The 19515-nt window shown below is 47.4% G+C and overlaps 1 protein-coding gene across 1 annotated transcript in view; it reads right to left on the reverse strand.

The window, feature by feature from the left end:
* Window positions 1-16331, reverse strand: part of LOC130022008 (zinc finger protein 345-like) — a 64353-nt gene extending 48022 nt beyond the window's left edge. Inside the window, exons 1-3 of the mRNA XM_056112734.1 lie at window positions 16320-16331; window positions 14010-14765; window positions 13719-13925 (exon numbers count right to left, since the gene is read on the reverse strand). Of these exons, the coding sequence (XP_055968709.1) occupies window positions 13719-13925; window positions 14010-14765; window positions 16320-16331 (975 nt within the window). The remainder of the gene's footprint in view (window positions 1-13718; window positions 13926-14009; window positions 14766-16319) is intronic.
* Between the last annotated feature and the right edge of the window lie 3184 nt (window positions 16332-19515).

Below are 19515 nucleotides of genomic sequence, written 5' to 3' on the forward strand. Positions count from 1 at the left end.
CAAAATTACCAAGTTCTGACCAGCCACACCCTCAGGCACTGATTCACAGACCCGCTTGGGGAACACTGCCTAATGCTTCTGTCTCCCCAGGAGAAGCAAAATGGGTTGGCATCTGTGCTGCCTTTTGCGACACAAGTTCTGGGCTTGGCTACAAGTGAGAAAAGTCGGCCCTACCTTGGTCTGGTGACTCCTCCCGGATACCACAGAAGGTTCTCCCAGGCCCAGCCAGGAAGGACTCTGAGGCCAGGAAATCCCATGCATCAGCGCCCCCTTCTGGCCCCGTGAGAGAGCCACCATTTGGGCTATGATTGTATGGGGGAGCCCCTGTCTTCTTAAAAAAAAACGAAAAAACAGGAGCTGGAGTGGTCGAACAGTGGGTAGGGCAGTTTGCTTTGCAAAGTGGCCAACCTGGGTTCGATTCCCAGCATCCCATAGCTTCCCCTGAGCACCACAGGAGTAATTCTTGAGACAGAACCAGGAGTAACCCATTGCATCACCGGGTATGAACCAAAAAGCAAATAAATATAATTTTTTAAAAACTTTCTACAGGGGCTGTAGCAATAGCACAGTGGGTAGGGTGTTTGCCTAGCAAGCGGCCAACCCGGATTCAATTCCCAGCATCCCACACGGTCCCCCAAGCTCTGCCAGGAGTGATTCCTGAGTATAGAGCCAGTAGTAACCCCTGAGCATCGGCTGGGTGAGACCCAAAAAGCAAAATAAATAAATAAATAAACAAATTTTCTACAGACATACACTTTTACCAGTAGTACATGGACACACACAAGCGCATGCACACACACACCCTTTACTCCCTGTACTCACCTTGATAACCAGCGGTCTGGGTAGGACTTTGCAACATGATGTCAGGAGGCAGATATTCCTATTCCAACATAGAGTAAACCTGTTAGGATGCTTGTGTTGCTGACACTAATCAATCCTCTGCATCCCCAAGGCCCCCAGAGTACTGCCAGGAATAATATCTGAGGCCAGAGCCAGAGTAAGCCCTCAGGGTATCTCCGGGAATGCAGAGCCCCCCATTCCCCACACCAAAAATAGCCCCAAAAGGAAATTATCATTGGAAAACCCAGAAACCTGCAGATCCACCGTCCGGACCTGACCTACGAGGGCAGCCAATGAAAAAGCTGGATGGCAACAGGGTCTCTTGCCTTTAGGGGGGCTGCGGCTCAGCACCTCAAAGTGAATCTGGAGATTCTACAGCAGCGAAACTGGGGCAAGGACCCAACATGGGTCAGCTGGAAGGTTCGGGAAGGCTAAGGCCCCGCCCTCGGTAGCTCCTGCACACCAAGTCCCGCAGCCCCCGCGCTCAGCCCCGCGCCCACCCGCGGCTGCCCCAAAGCAGAGCTGAAGGCGACCGTGGCCACAGTAGCCCCCAGGATCACGCACTCACACCCGCGACCCCCAAATCTCACTACAACCCCCTATGAACCTCCCAAAGCTCCGTACCCCGCAGGACTCCATCATACCTCAGGAACCGCCTGGATATCGGGGAACACAAGAAAAACAAGCGCCAGAGGCCCCTTGAGCTGGCGTGGTCCCGCGGCTCACAGCGCAGAGACGAGGAGGCTTGGAGCGCTCGGAGCGCTCACAGGAGGCCACCCCCAACCTGCACCAAGACAGAATCGGCCTTCAGAGTTCCCTTTCTCACTGGGGCCCTATTTGGTCCTTCACCCACGTGAACAAGGACTCTCTGACCCGTTTCCAGGAAGAGAAGCACCTGGAAGGCCCCGCTATGATGTCACTTCCGGTGCTGCAAGCAGCCTTAAAGGGCCAGACACCAGATGTGTAGAGAAGTATTAACCCCACCCAGGTGAATCAGTGGCGGAAGGGGGATGGATTTGAATAAGGGAGTGGAGAGGCAGCTGCTAGAGTAGCTGGTCAGTGTGGGAGCTCGGATAAGAAGTCCCCTGATGCTTTACTGGCCAGTCAAATGTGGTCAATGCTCTCACACACAAGGCCATCAGGAAAACTGCAGCAGGGTTGATCCTGGTAAAACAAGCAGTTAGGGAGTGGGTGGGGCACAGGAAAGTGAGTTTCTTAGGATTGTTAATTTTTTATGGGGGTTTGATGTGGGCCCGCGAGATTCTGGGGAACATTAGAAATGCCTAGGATTGAAGCTCATTTGCCACAATGAAGGTAAGTTTCCATTGTTTAAAAAATTTAAATAAAGGGCTGGAGAGAGAGCACAGCAGTCAGGGCGTTTGCCTTGCACACGCCCGACCCGCATTCAATTCCCAGCATCCTATATGGTCCCCTGAGCACCATAAGGAGTACTCCTGAGTGCAGAGCCAGGAGTAACCCCTGTGCATCACCGTGTGTGACCCAAAAAGAAAAGAAAATTTTAAATAAAAATATTATGTTCTCTCTCTGAGCAAGTCAAGTTCTAACCCCCCTCTGTTTATTCTCTGGCTGAACTACTTCATAAAAGTTTCCTGTTATTGTGTACCCCACAACCTGACACCCTACATTTTTGACGGTGTTCTCCCATTCTGTGAGAATGAGGAATGTGGAAGCAAGATTCATCTCGGTACCCCACTAAGGTTCCATCTGAAGGAATCTGCCAACATCAGATTGAGGATGCTCTGATTTCTTTCCTTTTTAATGTTTTGGGAGTCACAGCTGATGTTGCTCAGGGGTGACAACTGGCTCTGTACTCAGGAATGACTCTTGGCATATGGGATACCGGAAAAAGTACCCAAGTCTGCAGAACACAAGACAAGTGCCCTAAGGGCTCTGCTACTGCTGCATGCCCCAGGCTGCATGCTTAATCCTTAATTACACCACACCTAACATGGAAGTTAACCCTAGGGTGAAAATTTTTACGCTGTGGAAGCGCCCCACAGCGGCATCTAGTGGCGGTTAAGCGGAACTCCCATTGCCCGAGTTCCCCACCCTTAAGATTTCCAGCCATCAGATTTGCTTCAATGCTGGGGCTCATTAAGAATCAAACACGCAGCCTGGGACCCTAGTGGGATAACAGTGGGTAAGGCCTTGCATCTGTTTGGATTTCTTGCACCCCATATAGATCCATGCACGCCAACAGAAATATCTAACAATTGGCGGGACCAACCCCTGAGCATTACTGTGTGCCCCTCCCCCCGAAACAGATGCTTTCCGCCCTCCAGAGACCCACCCACACACTCTCTGACCCCACAAGAGTCTCTGGTTTCTTAATTAGGTGTCCAGAATTTGCTATTCCTAGTGGGGTTTGAAGCCACATAAAAAAACATGATCTTCGTTCCCTCCCTACACACAATACTATCTGGGCAAGTGACACTGGGTTCTTTATTGGAGAGAGGGGTCGGTGGCCACAACAGACCTACTGCGGGCACTCGAGAACCCTACATAATGCTGGGAATTTACTTGTGTTGAGCACAAAGCATTTCCTCCCCCCCATCTTCTATCTCAAAATACCCCATATGAAAGGTTTCCTCTCTTGGTCACCCCCATACCTCATCACCCTACATTTCAATAAAAGTCATTTCTCTGTTCTGTGTGTAGCTGGTGAGGTCGAAGCAAGATTCAGCTCGTTGTAACTCCGGGTCTGAGGTGAAGGAATCCGCTGACAAAGAAACTGAGGTTATGGTTTTCGTTTGATAGATTATGGTTGGGGGCCACACCCGGCAATGTTCTGGGGTGACTCCTGGATATTTTTTCCTTAATTACCCCTGTAGGTGTTCACGGACCTATAATGGGGTGCCTGGATTTGGACCCAGTTTAACTGCTGCAAGGGGAGCGCTTTTCTACCCACTTTCCTCCTGCTCTATTGCATGAGGCTTGATCGTTAATCATTGAAGCAAAACCCAGCTCTGAACATCTTCCCTGTAAACCCGGGACACACCTCATCCCCTCTGTCACCACAAGACGGCGCTATGCAATATATTCGTCCCTGCCCAGGGTCCTTTCTCTCAGGAATGTCCACCCCTGGCCCTCTCCGCCTTCCAGAACCTACTGAAGCTCCCCAGGACTCTCCAAGCTCTCTGCAGAGAGACCCCTGATCCTTGCCCAACTCTGCAGCCCCCAACACTGCCACACCAGTGCCCTGGCTTTATTTGGGAGTGGCCAAAGCATAACTAAAGCTGTGGGGAGGGCAAAGCTTTCTATGGTGTGGGGGATGGAACCCAGGTTGGCCAGGGGAAGCCAAGAGATTTCTCAGAGTTCTATCTCCTTTATCTGACCCTTTTTCCCATCATGGTCATCCTCACACATCTGCCCCCTCTATACAGTTTTTTGCTTTTTGTCATCATACGGGATGTTGCACAGGTGTTTCCACTGGCTCGATACTCAGGGATTACTTGTGGCGGTGCTCAGGTGACCATAGGGGATGCTGGCTATCAAACCCGTGTCGACCACGTGCAAGGCAAACACCCGACCTGTTACACATTTGGAAGGACCCCAAACATTCTCTTACTCCTTGCCAGAGTTTTGGGTATTCCATAGATTTGAGATGTTCAAAACATTGTGCTTGTGGCACTTTTGTGGCAGCCACGAAGTACACTTTCTGCACTCCCCACTCCCTTGGCCACACAAAAGAGGTTCTTCTGAGTGGTCCTGTTCTGACACTGTAAATGTTTATTAGTCATTCAATATGAATTTGACCATGTTTCCAAAGATCAGAGGGAAACAAGAAGGTCTTCCCACATTCTTTACATACATAAAGTTTTGTTGTGTAAGCCTTTTGATATGAGCAGTATCTGAGGATGTAGTAAGTGGGTGGAGATGTAAAAAAAGTCTCCCCGCATTCTGCACATGTATATAGTTTCTCCCCAGTGTGAATTCTCCTATGTACTGTAAGCTTTGCGGATCAAGTAAAGGCCTTCACACACCCCCGACATATATAAGGCTTCTCTCCAGAATGATTTTTCACATGCAGAGTCAGGGCTGAGGATTGAGTGAAGGCGTTACCAAACACCAACATTTATGAGGTTTCTTTCACTCTTTAATTTTCCTATGTGTAATGAAGAGTGACGGGTACCAAAGAGGTTTCCCACAAACCTCACTTATAAAAAGCTTTTCTCCAATATGCATTTTCTTGTGCTTAAAAAAAGGCTTGAGGGGCTGGAGAGACAGCACAGCAGGTAGGGCTTTTGCCTTGCTTGAGTCCTACCTTCCCATATGGTCCCATGAGTACCGCCAGGAGTAACTCCTGAGTGCAGAGTCAGGAGTAACCGCTGTGCATTGCCAGGTGTGACCCAGAAAGCAAAATAAAATAAAATAAAATAAATAAAAATAAAAAAATAAAAGGCTTGAGTAAGAAGCAAATGGCTTCCCACTGTCCTTCCATGCATATGGTTTCTCTCCAGTATTGTCTGCTATGTATAATAAGGTATCGAGATTGATGGAAGACCTTCCCACATTCTTGACACGTATATGGTTTCTGTCCTGTGTGGATGTTCACATGGTCACACCGGGGTAGTGCTGGACACAAAGTTTGTTCTTGCTGCTGACATTCCTGGGGATTCTGTCCACCTCTGTGGGTTTCGAAGGAGATGTCAAGGTGTCGAGGACCTGGGAAGGCTCCCCCACATTCCTTATATTTGGACGGGTTTGTACCCTGGTGACTTAGGAGACTGTTGGAGTGAAGGACTCTCTATAAACTGTGACATCTCCCACCGTCCAGGGGCTTCTACCCTGGGACGGTTTGTGTCCATGGACTGAGCACAACAGTCTCTGAGTAGCTTTTCCCAGGGGTAAGCTTCTTTGCAGCAAGGGCGCTCCCTTCCTTCTGGTCACCCAGAAAAGACATCCCACCTGTCTTGGCATCCACATGGGGCTGAGGATACAACTGGTTGCTCGAGATTCTGTCACAGTGTGCATGATCAGACAATGCACCCAGGCTGGTTGCTTCCCAGAGGAACAGCAGAGAAAGCTTCCAATTAGTTTACTATGCCTGAGAGTCTCCTCGTCCAGAAAATTCAAATCTGTGGGTTGGTTTCTAACATTTAACCCCCTTGATTGAAATTATGACATGAGACCGGATTTTCCAAGCAACGACTAATGTTTCAATAAGACGGACAAGCAAAAATTGACCGATGCGGGGTTACAGAGCTATATAAATTTTTTGAACTCAATGAACAGACACAGTAAGTGGAAATAACTCCCTCTGCAGAAAAATGAAGTACCAGTTTAGACTGAAAATAAAAGGGACCTGAGACTGGGTTTGGTTCCAGCTCAGTGTGGAGCCCAGGATACATGTGCGAAGGCAAAGATGCATCCCCACACACCCGAGAGGGACACTGTGAAAACATCTCACCTGAAGTAGATTCCTCTCCAGAATCAATGAGGTTTTCGTTTCTTGTTCTGTTTACTTAGGTGGGGAAAGGGTCACACCGAGCACTTCTCAGGGATTCCTGCTGCTGGGGCTCTGAGGGACATGTGGGGTGCTGGGAAGGAGTCCAGGTTTCCTTCCTGGTGCAAAGCAAGTACCCTTCCTAACGCAAAATCAATAGTGCTGCACCATCAGGTTCTTTTCAACAATCGCCACTTGTCTTTGTTGTATATCAGATCTAAAATCACAGTATTTCCCCTGCATTAAAAAGAGATTTCAGGGGGGAGGTCAGAGCCATGCTACAGGTGTAGGGTGTTTGTCTTGTACGCGGCCGACCTGGGTTCAATCTCGGATATCCCATATGGTCCCTTAAGCAACACTTGGAATAATTACTGAGTGGAGAGCCCAGAGTAACCACTGAACATTGCTGGGTGTGACCCAAAAAGCAACAAATAAATAAATAAATACAAATAAGTGTTTTTTTTTTAGGTTTTAGAATTACTGATTTTATGCAGCAACAGGGTCAGAAAGAAAAAATATGTATTGCGTGAAGTTAGCCAGAAAAAGAAACACAAACAAAATGATGCGCCCATCTGTGGAATGCAGAACACTGGATGCAGAAATGTACTGTAAAAGGTGTGCTTAAATCATCCCTGATTCAGTGTTTAGAGACTGTTATAGTGCATAGGACCAGAGACATTCCATCGAGCCTGGCTGCTTCCGTGGAGAATAACAGAGGAGGATTCCAATTATTTCTTGATTTCGTGAGAGTCTCCATGTCAAAGAAATGTCGAGCCCTGCAGGTTTGGTGTCTAACATTTCCACCAGGCAAATATAATTATCGAAACCTGTATCGCTTTCTTGTAATGACAAAATGTTTTTGGAAGGACATGCAAAATTGACAGAAGTGTTGGTCATTAACTTGTGTCCATTTCTTTCTCAACTCAATGAAGAACACATTATGTGAAAATAATTCCTATACAGAAAATGGAAGCACCAGCTTCAAACAAATAAAAATAAATCAGAGTCTGGGTTCGGTTGTAACTCAGTATGGAGCTTGGGATGCATGTATGAAAGCAAGGCTGAATCCCCACAAAACTGAGAACACAGGGGCCATTGAAGACATCGAACCTAATTGAGTAATGTCAGTTAATGTTAATCAATGAGGTTTTGGGGAGTTTTTTGTATTTATTTGTTGGGGCAGTGTCACACAAAATAGTGCTTATAGATCACTCCTAGCGGGGCTGTGGGGACCATATTGGGTGCTGGGTATAGAACGTGGTTCCATCCCTGGACAAAGCAGTGCACTTCCCACTACACTACTACTAGGGCCAAAAAACCAAGTTCTTTTCAACAATGTTCACCTGTGCTTACATTCTACAAAAAAAAAAAAAAAACCCAGTATTATTTTGGTATTTAAAAAAAACAGAATGCCTTTAAATCTTAAAACTACTGAGTTTATCACCCACTGAGGCTAAGAGCCTATTACTCTTGGCATAAGGCTGTGGATTTCCTCCCTGCGGTGTCCGGAGTCTGGAGATCTGCTGACAGCAAAGGATGCCAGGTGCCCCCATTCAAGCCACATGCTTGGTCCACTGAAAATCCCACTGGCATAATCATTTATTCTGAACATGCAAACCTTTCCAGTTCACTTGTAATCGATGATCTTGTTGTACTGCATCAAAATGTGGTAATACTGAATCCCACATTTGGGGTTTGATTTCTGAAATCAAACAAAACAGAATGTAAGAGTTACTCACTGGATAGGAGAATGAGGTCCAGCAGATAGCGGACATCTTGATAGTTCTCACAGTCCAAACAGGCCCACAGAAAAGGGTAGATCTTTTGGGTGATCACTGTGATGACCTAGACATTATCCAAACTAGCTTTCGGGTGTTGTATTTTGACCAGACCAGATACAGGGACCACATGAAATGCAGGGGATCAAAAATCAGTCAGCTGCCCAAAATGCAAGTGCGCTCCCTGCTATCCATGTCCTGATCCAAACTAATTTTGATATGGACTTATTCATCACTATAAAACAAAGGCAAAAATATCACTAAAAGGAACATGAAAGAACAGGAGAGAGACCATGTGCTTAGCTTGAGGCAGACAGGCTCAGATCTCAGATCCCTGAACACCTGGGGTACAATTCCTGAGCGCACGGCCAGGAGTTACACCTGAGACCCACAAGGAGTCATGTATTACTATGGCTGGGCCCAAAACCTAAACGACGATAAACTTCTTAGTTACTCAAAAACATATAATGATCCGAGAGCAAAGATAAGCATGGTATTAGAGGGCAGAGGGGTTCTGACTGCTCCAAAAAAGGGGACTCGGAGTTGCAGGCTCCACAGCCACCCTGCTGAGGCACATAAAGGAAGACCGAAGGCTGAGATTCCCATGGATTATTCTACACACCTGATAGATAAGGAAGATTAACGACAAAGCCAGGAAATTAAAGCACAGATCATTCCGTGATGGACAGTCCAGGGGGGGAGAAGGGGAGCATGAACTTGGCACAGATGCCTGGATCCAGGAGCTTGAAGCCCTACGGCCTCAAACAGCAGAGAGCCGGGCACTCAGGCTCGGAGCCACATCCCACGTCTCCTTCCTGAAACAACCCAAGACCCGAGAAGCCTGTGCGCTCCTGTCACTGCACTGGGTCATCTTGTCGCTCTCATGCCTGAGGATGGTGTGGCAGAGAGCACGTCACCACCTCCTGCCTTTGTTTTTCCTGTAGATCAGCAGGAGTCTCCATGGAAAGACCTGAGCCGTGAGCACCAGAGGAGCACAGCCAGCCCCGCCCCCCACCAGGAAGTCGCTGCATTGGAGCAAGAAATGTAATGACTTGCCAGATACTTGGTCACTGGCTCACAGACCCATCCACAGGGATACACTGCAAGATGCTCCTCCCTCTCCAGGGGTCAGAGAAATGGGTTGTGACCAGGCTGCCTGTTGGGACAGTAGGGATAGTCTCAGCCAAGAGAGAAGTAAACTACAGCCCTGCCCGAGCCCCGGGAATCCACTCAGGGCCCTACAGGAACGTACTTAAGGCCATGGACTAACTCTTAGGCCAGGAGCTCCCATGCAGAGATGGCCCCTGCAGGTCACAGTGACAACAGGCCCATTAGTGGCTCTGCATGGGGGCAGTCACAGGGACTCAGGGTGGACAAACCTTCAGCTGTCCTCTTGTATAATGGGCAGGGTCATGGGCCTGGGAGTTTTCTTCCAGGGAACAAGGTCACTTCTGCACTCGGGTGAGTCCCAGGTGCCCCATGTCTGATCTGCTGGACCTAGGCCATCCTGGTCCAGATTTACTGTAATACCGAATCATCACATGAGCCTCCTCCAGCACTTGCTCCTGTTTTGCAGGAACAGCTCTGAGAATCATGTAAACAGTGTCTTGTATCACAAAATTATCCAAATATCCAGGGTGTTTACTATGAGCCATGATTTTACGTGTGTCTAACAACTGGAATTTCTGGAGTGGGTCTACTTTTTTTTAATGTAGGAGTACTGCTATTTATTCAGTCACTGATTAGCTGATTGAATTGTGCATGAACTCCACCTTACTTTCTTTCATTTTTTTTACAATTTTATTTATTGAATCACCATGAGAAGTTACAAAGCTTTCGGGTTTAAGTCTCGGTCATACAATGAAACACCCGTACCTTCACCACTGCCCATTCTCCACCACCAAAAACCCCAGTATACCCCCATCCCACACCCTCCCCCTACCTGTGGGGCAGATGATTTTCACATTACTCTACTTTGATCACATTCAATATTTCGACACCAGACCCACCATTATTATTTGAGATTTTACCCCAACACTCGCAATAGCACAGCAGTAGGGCATTTGTCTTGCACGCAGCCAACATGGCCGACCCGAGTTCGATTCCTCCACCCCTCTCAGAGAGCCCGGCAAGATACTGAGAGTATCTCGCCCGCACGGCAGAGCCTGGCAAGCTCCCCGTGACGTATTCAATATGCCAGACACAGTAACAACAAAGTCTCCAATGGAGACGTTACTGGGCCCGCTCGAGCAAATCGACGATCAACGGGAGGGCCTTTACTTTACTTTACTTACCCCAACACTCAGATCTGCTGAAAAGGCAACAGTAGACAATTTGTGTTCTATTGCTGGTTATGAAAAACATATGACGTCATGTGGCTGCAGTAAGGCCATGTGATTTTGAAATTCTAAAATTTTAACACTTAAATCTGGAGGGATTTCTGGCAAAAGCCACTGGGTTTCGAGATTTGCTCCTGAGTCTCTGGGATCATGGCCGTTGAGCAGCTTGATCAGGAGCCAGAAAGGCCATTTGTGGGTGATGACTTGGGGTCTTGTTGGGGTGGGGAGGACAAGCCCGGCTCCACCCCCATCCCCTGAGGCCCAACAAGTTTCCTCACTGGGGGCCCAAGCCTGACTGTCCAATGGCCGCTGGAGAATGACGGCTACCGAGCCGCCAGGAGGAAGCAGTTGGAAAGACAGCACCCTTTCCTCCCTGGGGTGGCCCAGCAACAGCAACCTACTGCGGGGTCTGGACACATTTCTGCAAAAAGCTGCTGGGTTTCAAGATTTGTTTCTGAGTATCTGGGATCATGGCCGTTAAGCAGCTTGATCAGGAGCCAGAAAGGCCGTTCGCGGACGATGACTTGGGGTCTCATTGGGGTGGGGAGGACAGGCCCGTCTCCACCCCCATTCTGTGAGCCCCCAAATGTCTCATCACTGCGGGCCTAGACCTGACTGTCCAATGGCCTCTGGAGAATGACGGCCACTGAGCCGCCAGGGGGGAACAGGCAGAGGGACAACACCCTTTCCCCACTGGGATGGCCCGGGAATAGTAACCTACTGCGGGGTACGAATGCAGTTCTGCCAAAAGCCACTGAGCTTCGAGATTTGTTTCGGAGTCTCTGGGGTCAAGGCCGTTAAGCAGCTTGATCTGGAGCCAGAGAGCCCGTTCGTGGGCGATGACTTGGGGTCTCATTGGGGTGGGGAGGACAGGCCCGGTTCCCCCCCCATCCTGTGAGGCCCAACAAGTTTGTCACTGCAGGCCTGAGCCTGACTGTCCAATGGCCTCTGGAGGATGACAGCCACTGATTCGCCAGGGGGGAGTAGGTGGAGTGACAACATCCTTTCCTCCCTGGGGTGGCCGGGTGACAGTAACGTACTGTGGGGTCCGGACACATTTCTGCCAAAAGCTACTGGGTTTTGAGATTTGTTTCTGAATCTCTGGGATCATGACCGTTAAGCATCTTGATCAGGAGTCAGAGAGGCCGTTCATGGGCGATGACTTGGGGTCTTGTTGTGGTGGGGAGGACAGGACCGGCTCCACCCCCATCCTGTGAGGTCCTGTGTGTCTCGTCACTGTGGGCCCAAACCTGACTGTCCAGTGGCCTCTGAAGGATGGTGGCCACTGGGCCACCAGGGGGAACAGGCCAAGGCATGAAACCTATTCCCACCTGGGTTGGCCCAGCACCGGTAACCTACTGCAGGTACCGGGCGCATTTCTGCCACAAGGCTCTGGGTTTCGAGATTTGTTTCTGAGTCTCTGGGATCATGGCCATTAAGCAGTTCAATCAGGAACCAGAGAGGTCATGCCTCCAATTCTATAGCTGAGCCGGAGGTGGTTTGGTGGTGTCTCCCACATACCTAACTTTTGGTCGTTTACATTCTTGGTTAAGCTTTTCCCCAAATTTTTGGGGGCTAGCCAAAGGCACAGCAGCAATTTTGGGGTATCTGGAAGTCTGAAGGCGCCATCAGGCTGCTGATGCGCTCGCCTCACAGGTACAGATTGACCTGCTGGCGGCAACCATACCCCTTTGGTCTACTTTTAAACCATGAATATAATATCTTGTGGATTGGTGTGGTAATACAGCTGATAAAACATTCACCTTGCACTTGACTGACCCAGGTTCAATACACTAGCACATATATGGGCTCCAGACCTCTGACAGAAGTGATCCTTTAGCTCAGAGGTAGGAATAAGCCACAGACAAAGAAGGGTGTTTACCAAAAATACTGCAACGTCAAAAGGTAACTCTAATGAAAGGAAACAAGAACAACAAATACTCAAGTGTGAATTCTGAGGCACCCCTCCCAGGTTGCCAGATGTGAAGAATAGTGAGTCGGTAGGTCCCATAGTATGAGGTGTTTGGTGTTCCGCTCTCCAGAGAAACAAAGACACGGGGACCATAACAACTGATGGCAGATGGACCAGAGCACAGTGAACCTTTAATTCAGAACCGAATAGCATACTTATAGAACATCTGAGGGAGATCGAGGTACAGGACTGCATGTATTGTGATTTACCATTTACAGAGGTCAAGTCACAGGCGCTGGAGCAGTAGTCCAGAGAGGAGGACATTTTCCTTGCACGGGGCAGTTCAGTTTCAATCCCTGCCATCCCATATGGTCATCAGGAACTGCCAGAAGTAACTACTGATTGTGGAGGCAGGAGTAACCACAGAACATCACTGCATGTGAACCAAAAAGCAAAATAAAATGTCACGCCAGAGTCACAACAAAGAATAAGACAGTGGTGAGACTTGACAGCCCTGAGCGAAGTGATTTTATTTTGCCTTTTTATTCAAATTCCTTTTTTTAACTTTTAATTAGTGAGACACCATGAGGCACAGTTGTAGACTTACAAAGTTCTGTGCTTGGGTTTCAAGTATACAATGACCAAATACCCATCCTTCAAACAGTGCACATTTCCCACCACCACGGATCCCTGTATCCCTCCCACCCCCCACGCCCTCATCCCACCCTGCCTCTGTGGCAGGGCATTCCCCTTTGTTCTCTCTCTTATTTTGGGTGTTGTGGTTTGCAAAAGAGGCATTGAGTGGCAATCATGTTTGGTCTATAGTCTACTTTCAGCATGCTTCTCCCATCCTGGGAGGATCCTTGCAACACTCTTTATTTGGTGCTCCATTCTCTATCTGGGCTGCCTTTTCCCCTAGCATGTGTGACTGGCCTCCAAGCCATGAAGCAAAATTCCTGGTACTAATCTTGGCAACTCTTGACCATGACAGCCCTGAGCAAAGGAGATTTTTTTTTCATTTTATTCATATTCCTCTTAGTTTTCACCAGAAATCTGAAAAGTACATGTTAACATACATATCAAGTTCAAATTCGGGGACCCTGGCATAGACTTTCCCTTATAGACTGACATCACAAAAAGTTTGTTACACATAGCTAGGATTATTACCTCCCTGGCTGCACTTTTGTAGCACAGCATCCCATGGTACAAAGAAAAAAGACTTTCTGAAAAGGGCCTGTTTTGACATTAAAAATTGTTATTAGGTCATTGAGTTATCTACTATGAATTTTATGATGTTTCCTAAGACCAGAAGGAAACACAAAGACCTTCCCACATTCTTGACATATATAAGATTTCACCCCAGTGTGAACTGCCCGATGTACAATTAGGCCGGAGGCCTGATGAAAGGCCCTCCCACATTCCTTACAAACAAATGGTTTCTCTCCAGTGTGAATTCTCACATGACGAGTAAGGGTTGAGGAAGAAACAAAGGCCTTCCCACACTCCTTACAAATATAAGGTCTCTCCCCAGTGTGCTGTCGCATATGGCGAATGAGGGTTGAGGATTCCACAAAGGCCTTTCCACATACCTTACATCCATAAGGCTTTTCTCCATTGTGAATTCTCATATGCATATTGAGGCTTGAGGAAGAAACAAAGGCCTTTCCACATACCTTACATCCATAAGGCTTCTCTCCATTGTGAATTCTCATATGTCGAGTAAGACCTGAGGATACAACAAAGGCCTTTCCACATTCCTTACAAACATATGGTCTCTCTCCAGTGTGAATTCTCATATGGCAGAGAAGGCTTGAGGATACAACAAAGGCCTTTCCACATACCTTACATCCATAAGGCTTTTCTCCATTGTGAATTCTCATATGCATATTGAGGCTTGAGGAAGAAACAAAGGCCTTTCCACATACCTTACATCCATAAGGCTTCTCTCCATTGTGAATTCTCATATGTTGAGTAAGGCCTGAGGATTCAACAAAGGCCTTCCCACATTCCTTACAAACATATGGTCTCTCTCCAGTGTGAATTCTCATATGGCAGGTAAGTCTTGAGGAATTAACAAAGGCCTTTCCACAAACCTTACATCCATAAGGCTTCTCTCCATTGTGAATTCTCATATGCCGAGTAAGACCTGAGGATTCAACAAAGGCCTTCCCACATTCCTTACAAACATATGGTCTCTCTCCAGTGTGAATTCTCATATGGCAGGTAAGTCTTGAGGAATTAACAAAGGCCTTTCCACAAACCTTACATCCATAAGGCTTCTCTCCATTGTGAATCCTCATATGCACATCAAGGCTTGAGGACACAGAGAAGGCCTTTCCACATAGCTTACATCCATAAGGCTTCTCTCCTTTGTGAATTCTTATATGCCGACTAAGGTTTGAGGAATAAGTAAAGGCCTTCCCACACTCCTTACATATATAAGGCCTCTCTTCAGTATGAGTTTTCATATGCCCGGTGAGGGTTGAGGATCGAGTGAAGGCTTTTCCACGTGCCTTATATTTATGAGGTTTCTCTCCAGTATGAATTTTCCTGTGTCTAGAAAGGTATGAGGAGTAACCAAAGACCTTCCCACATTGCTCACACACATATACTTTCTTTCCAGTATGGATTCTACAATGTTGTAAGAGGTCTGAGGGTTGAGTGAAGGCCTTCGCACAGTCCTTACATGCATGTGGTTTCCCTCCTGTGTGGATGTTCATGTCATCACATTGGGGTGATGCCGGATTCAAACCACGCCCTTGCTGCTGATACTCTTGGGGATTCTGTCCACTGTGGGTTTCTAAGGGAAAATCACAGTCCTGGGAACATGGGAAAGCTCCCCCACATTCCTTACACTGAGACAGGGTCAATCCATGGTGACTTTGCTTGTGGGGCTTTCGGTGTGAAGGACTCGCTGTAAACAGTGCTCCTCTCCCACATTCAAGGGTCTGCTCCAATGTTGGGGTATGTGTCTGTAGACTGAGAATAACAGATTGCGTGAAATTTTTCCCCGGGGAGGGATTCTTCAGAATGAGGTAGCTCTCTCCATTCTGATCACCCTTGGAGGCAATCCTGCTTGCCTTGGCATCCCCATGTGGCTGAGGGCACAAATGCACACTCGAAACTTTTTCACAGTGTGAAGGGTCAGAGACATTCCACTCGGGCTGGCTGCTTCCCTGTAGAACAGCAGAGGATTCCAATTATCGTTCTCTGCCTTAAGTGTCTCCATGTCAAAAGAAATTGATACCTGCAGGTTGATTTCTAACATTTGCAACATACCAATGCAATTCCCGACAAGTGGATGGCAATACCATGGACTAACCTAATGCTTCTGTAAGACACACATGGAAAATTGATGAATGAGGGGCCATTAATTTGTTAAATATTTTTTAACTCGATTAACAGGCAGAAATAACTCCCTCCACAGAACACTGATGCACCAGATTCAAGATAAAACACACTAAATTCTGTGTTCAGTTCTATCTCAATGTGGAGTAAATCCGGGGATGCATTTATTAAGAAAAACTGCATCCAACACTGCTGACACTGACCACAAGGGCCATTGAAAACATCTCACCATAGGCAGGTTCTTTTCAGGGTCAATGCCTTTTTCTGTTCTGTATTTTGTTTTCATTTAGGGTTGGGGTACACCATTCAGTGCTCAGCATTACCAGTAGGTCTCTGTGAAACACATGGCAATGTGGATGGACCAGTTTAAAAGACAAGGTATTTTCACGAATATCATTTGTAGATACTTTCAATCAAATGAAAAAGCAAGGCATATACATGAAACATATTACAATTTTCTTTAGGTTTTGAGCAGAGATGTCAGCACCCAGTTAAGATAAGGGTCCTCAAATTCAAGCATCATACTCCAAATTTTTTTCCAGCCATTCCCGGCCCTGCACTTTAAAAATAACATGCTGGTCCACTGATATTTTCTGTTAGTATTATAAAATTGATTCCAAACTTGCAAATCTTACCGGCTCACTCATACTCGCTGATTGAGTTCCTAAATCCCGAAGCCATGCATTGAGTTCTGAAACGAAACACAATATACAATGTAAGTATTCTTCGAATGGAGGGGCTGGAGCAATAGCACAGTGGGTAAGGCATTTGCCTTGCACACAGTTTACCCGGGTTCGATTCCCAGCATCCCATATGGCCCCTTGAGCACTGCTAGGAGTAATTCCTGAGTGCATGATCCAGGAGTATCCCCTGTGCATTTCTGGGTGTATCACCCCCCGAAAAAAAAAAAGAAAATGAATTCTTCAAATGGGATGGGACATCCTTAAACAGGCAGTACAGCTTGAGGACATCTATTTGGTTCTCACAGTCCAAAGTATCCCACAGAAAAGGGAAGGTCCCTGGAAAGGATTGCTGTGAAAAGCTTAGCAATCCTACAAGACATGCATGCATGCCTCTCTTCGCCGGCCTCAGGGTTCCTCCTTTCAGCCAGGAGATCACCGCAGGCTTCAACCCAGAATGCCCTGAACCTCACAGTTATGGAGCATGGATTAGTGACAAGGAAAATGTGACAAGTAAACCGCATGTATCCATATAAAAATGGAGTAAATTACTGAAAAGGCATGAACAGAATCTTCACATCTGAAATGTTCTAGATTGTGGTTATCCAAGAGCTAAGATCCAGGTCCTAATTTAAGAATAAAATACGGGGCCCATAAAACACCACAAATAGTATAACTGGGGTCTTAAATGTCCAACAGGGGTTTGATCACAGCACAGTACGTAGTATTTTTTTTCTCTAGTTTGAGATCCTCACCTGGGGATACTCAAGGCTTCTCCCTGACTGTGTACTCAAAAATCACCTTTGGTTTTGCTTGAGGATCATTATGGGTTGGTGAGAATAGAATGTATGTCCAGAACTTGCAAGACAAACACCGTGTTCACTGCACTGTCACTATAGGTTCGGCATCACATGCAATGTACTAAGCCTGTGCGAACTGATGCCTGAGTGCAGTAAACCCCAAAGCTTAACAAATCCAAAGATGAACAAAGATGACCAAAGCTCCCAGATGGTTTTTAAAATAAACATAAAAGGATGCAGACAGACAGCACAGCAGGTCAGGCACTGGCCTTCCTCAAAGTCAATTAAAGTTCGATCCTGACATTCAGTAGGGTCTCTCAAGCCATCAGCTGTGATCCCTGACTGCATAATCCAGAGGCAAATCCTGACTCCGGATGAACCAAGAACCACTGAAAGTGCCCACGAGCACTGAAATAGACCAACCTCTGATGGGGTGAGGCCCTAAGAAATACATAAACTGGGTTGGGAGCGATATTACAGCAGGCAGGACACAGACACTGCACACACGTACAGGATTGATCCCCAGCAGCACAGAATGCCCCGGACCACAACCAGGATGAATAACTGAATACACAGCCAGAAATAATCCCTACGTATTTTTAAGTATAACCCCAAACCAAATCAAAACAAAATAAGAGAATGCCCCGCCACAGAGGCAGGGTGGGCAGTGGGCTGGGGGTGGGAGGGATACTGGGATTAGTGGTGGTGGAGAATGGGCACTGGTGGAGGGATGGGTACTCGATCACTGTATAACTGAAACCTAAGCATGAAAATTTGTAAGTCTACAACTGTACCTCGTGGTGTTTCATTAATAAAAATTTTAAAAAATAAAAAAATAAAAATAAAATAATAAAAATAAAAATAAATTAACAGAAATTGTGGGCCTGGTGCAATTGTTCCAGGATTAAGACAGCAACGTTTTACGCTGCCAAGCGTGTTCAAACCTCAGAATCCCATGGCTCCTGAGCACCCCTGGGAGTGTTCCCTTAGCACAGAGACAAGAGGATTCAGGTTGTGCCCCAAATAAAAGCAAAACTCCCAAAAATACTAGATATTATGTGTAGTACAAGAACTGATCAGAGAACTCAGCATTGGCAGGAACCAGAAACTTTTTTGAGGGACCTAAGTGATGGCTTAGCGCATGGGGAGCTTGCCATGCACGGGGCTAACCTGGGTTGATCCCGAACACTCAAGATTCATGCAAACCCACAGAGACTGATTCCTAAGGACAGAGCTTAGAGTAAGCCCTGGGCATCGCCAGGTGAGCACCAACTAGAAAACCAGGGACAGAGCTAGAGAAAGAGCTACTGCATGGCTGTCCTCGCCAGTACAGTCACAACTACTGTTGGAAACACAGTCACGGCCCAGCACAGGGAGCCGACATGGGACTGTCCAGACAAGGTCAGCCCCGCACTGCTCTCACCAATGGCCCACAGGTTCTGGTAGGTCTCCAGCATCACGTCCTTGTAGAGCTTTCTTTGAGAGGCATCCAAGCACATCCACTCTTCTGGGGTGAAGCTCACGGCCACATCAGGGAAGGTCACCGTGCCCTGAACCAGCATACAAAGGGGGCAGGAGTCAGGGTCTGTCCCCACCCTGTACCCTGGGCTGTGAGGCCAGGAACCCAGGGCCCTAGAGGGTCTCAGGGTCTGTCCCATCGGGAGGAACCAGCCTCCACCTGAACTTCTGGCCAACGGGTCCCAACTTCTCTAAGACAGCTGCATCTATGAAAATGTGAGCATCCTCTTCTAGAAGGTTCCTGAAGGTGGCAGACTTGCTTCTGACCCCAGGGAATTCAACCACTGCTCCTATGAGCACTGCAGAGAGTAAAAACTGAGCACATAATCAGTGGGATCCAAATGAGTGACCCTGCTTTCAGCTCAAAACACTAAACATACACCCCTTGTATCCCACAGTCACTTGAGCTGCAAGAGCAAACAGGTCCAGCACACCCGGGGACCCATGATGCACATCAGGCACAGATTCAGGAGGAAGCCCTGAGCATCTCCACTGTGGCACAAAAATAAATACGAAAAGAAACAAAACAGCATGACTGTGTAACAGGACAGTGAGTAGGGCTGGTGATCCCCACCATTCCATAGGGTGCCCTAAGCAGTGCCAGGTACAATGCCAGAGTGCAGAGCCAAGAGTATAATCCCCAGAATCACTGCGTGTGGCTCCGAAAACAAAACAAAATACCCAGACACCAGCCTTTGATGCCCAGCACCCCATTTGGTCCCTGAGATATGTCAGGAGTCATCCTTGTGCACCAGTAATCTTTGAGCTACTGTGGTCCTAAAGACAAATACAACAAAACTGACACACGTGGCCTCAGACAGTAGAGAGCCGGG

Source organism: Sorex fumeus, unplaced genomic scaffold, assembly GCF_029834395.1.
Source record: "Sorex fumeus unplaced genomic scaffold, SorFum_2.1 ptg000019l, whole genome shotgun sequence".
Taxonomy (NCBI): domain Eukaryota; kingdom Metazoa; phylum Chordata; class Mammalia; order Eulipotyphla; family Soricidae; genus Sorex; species Sorex fumeus.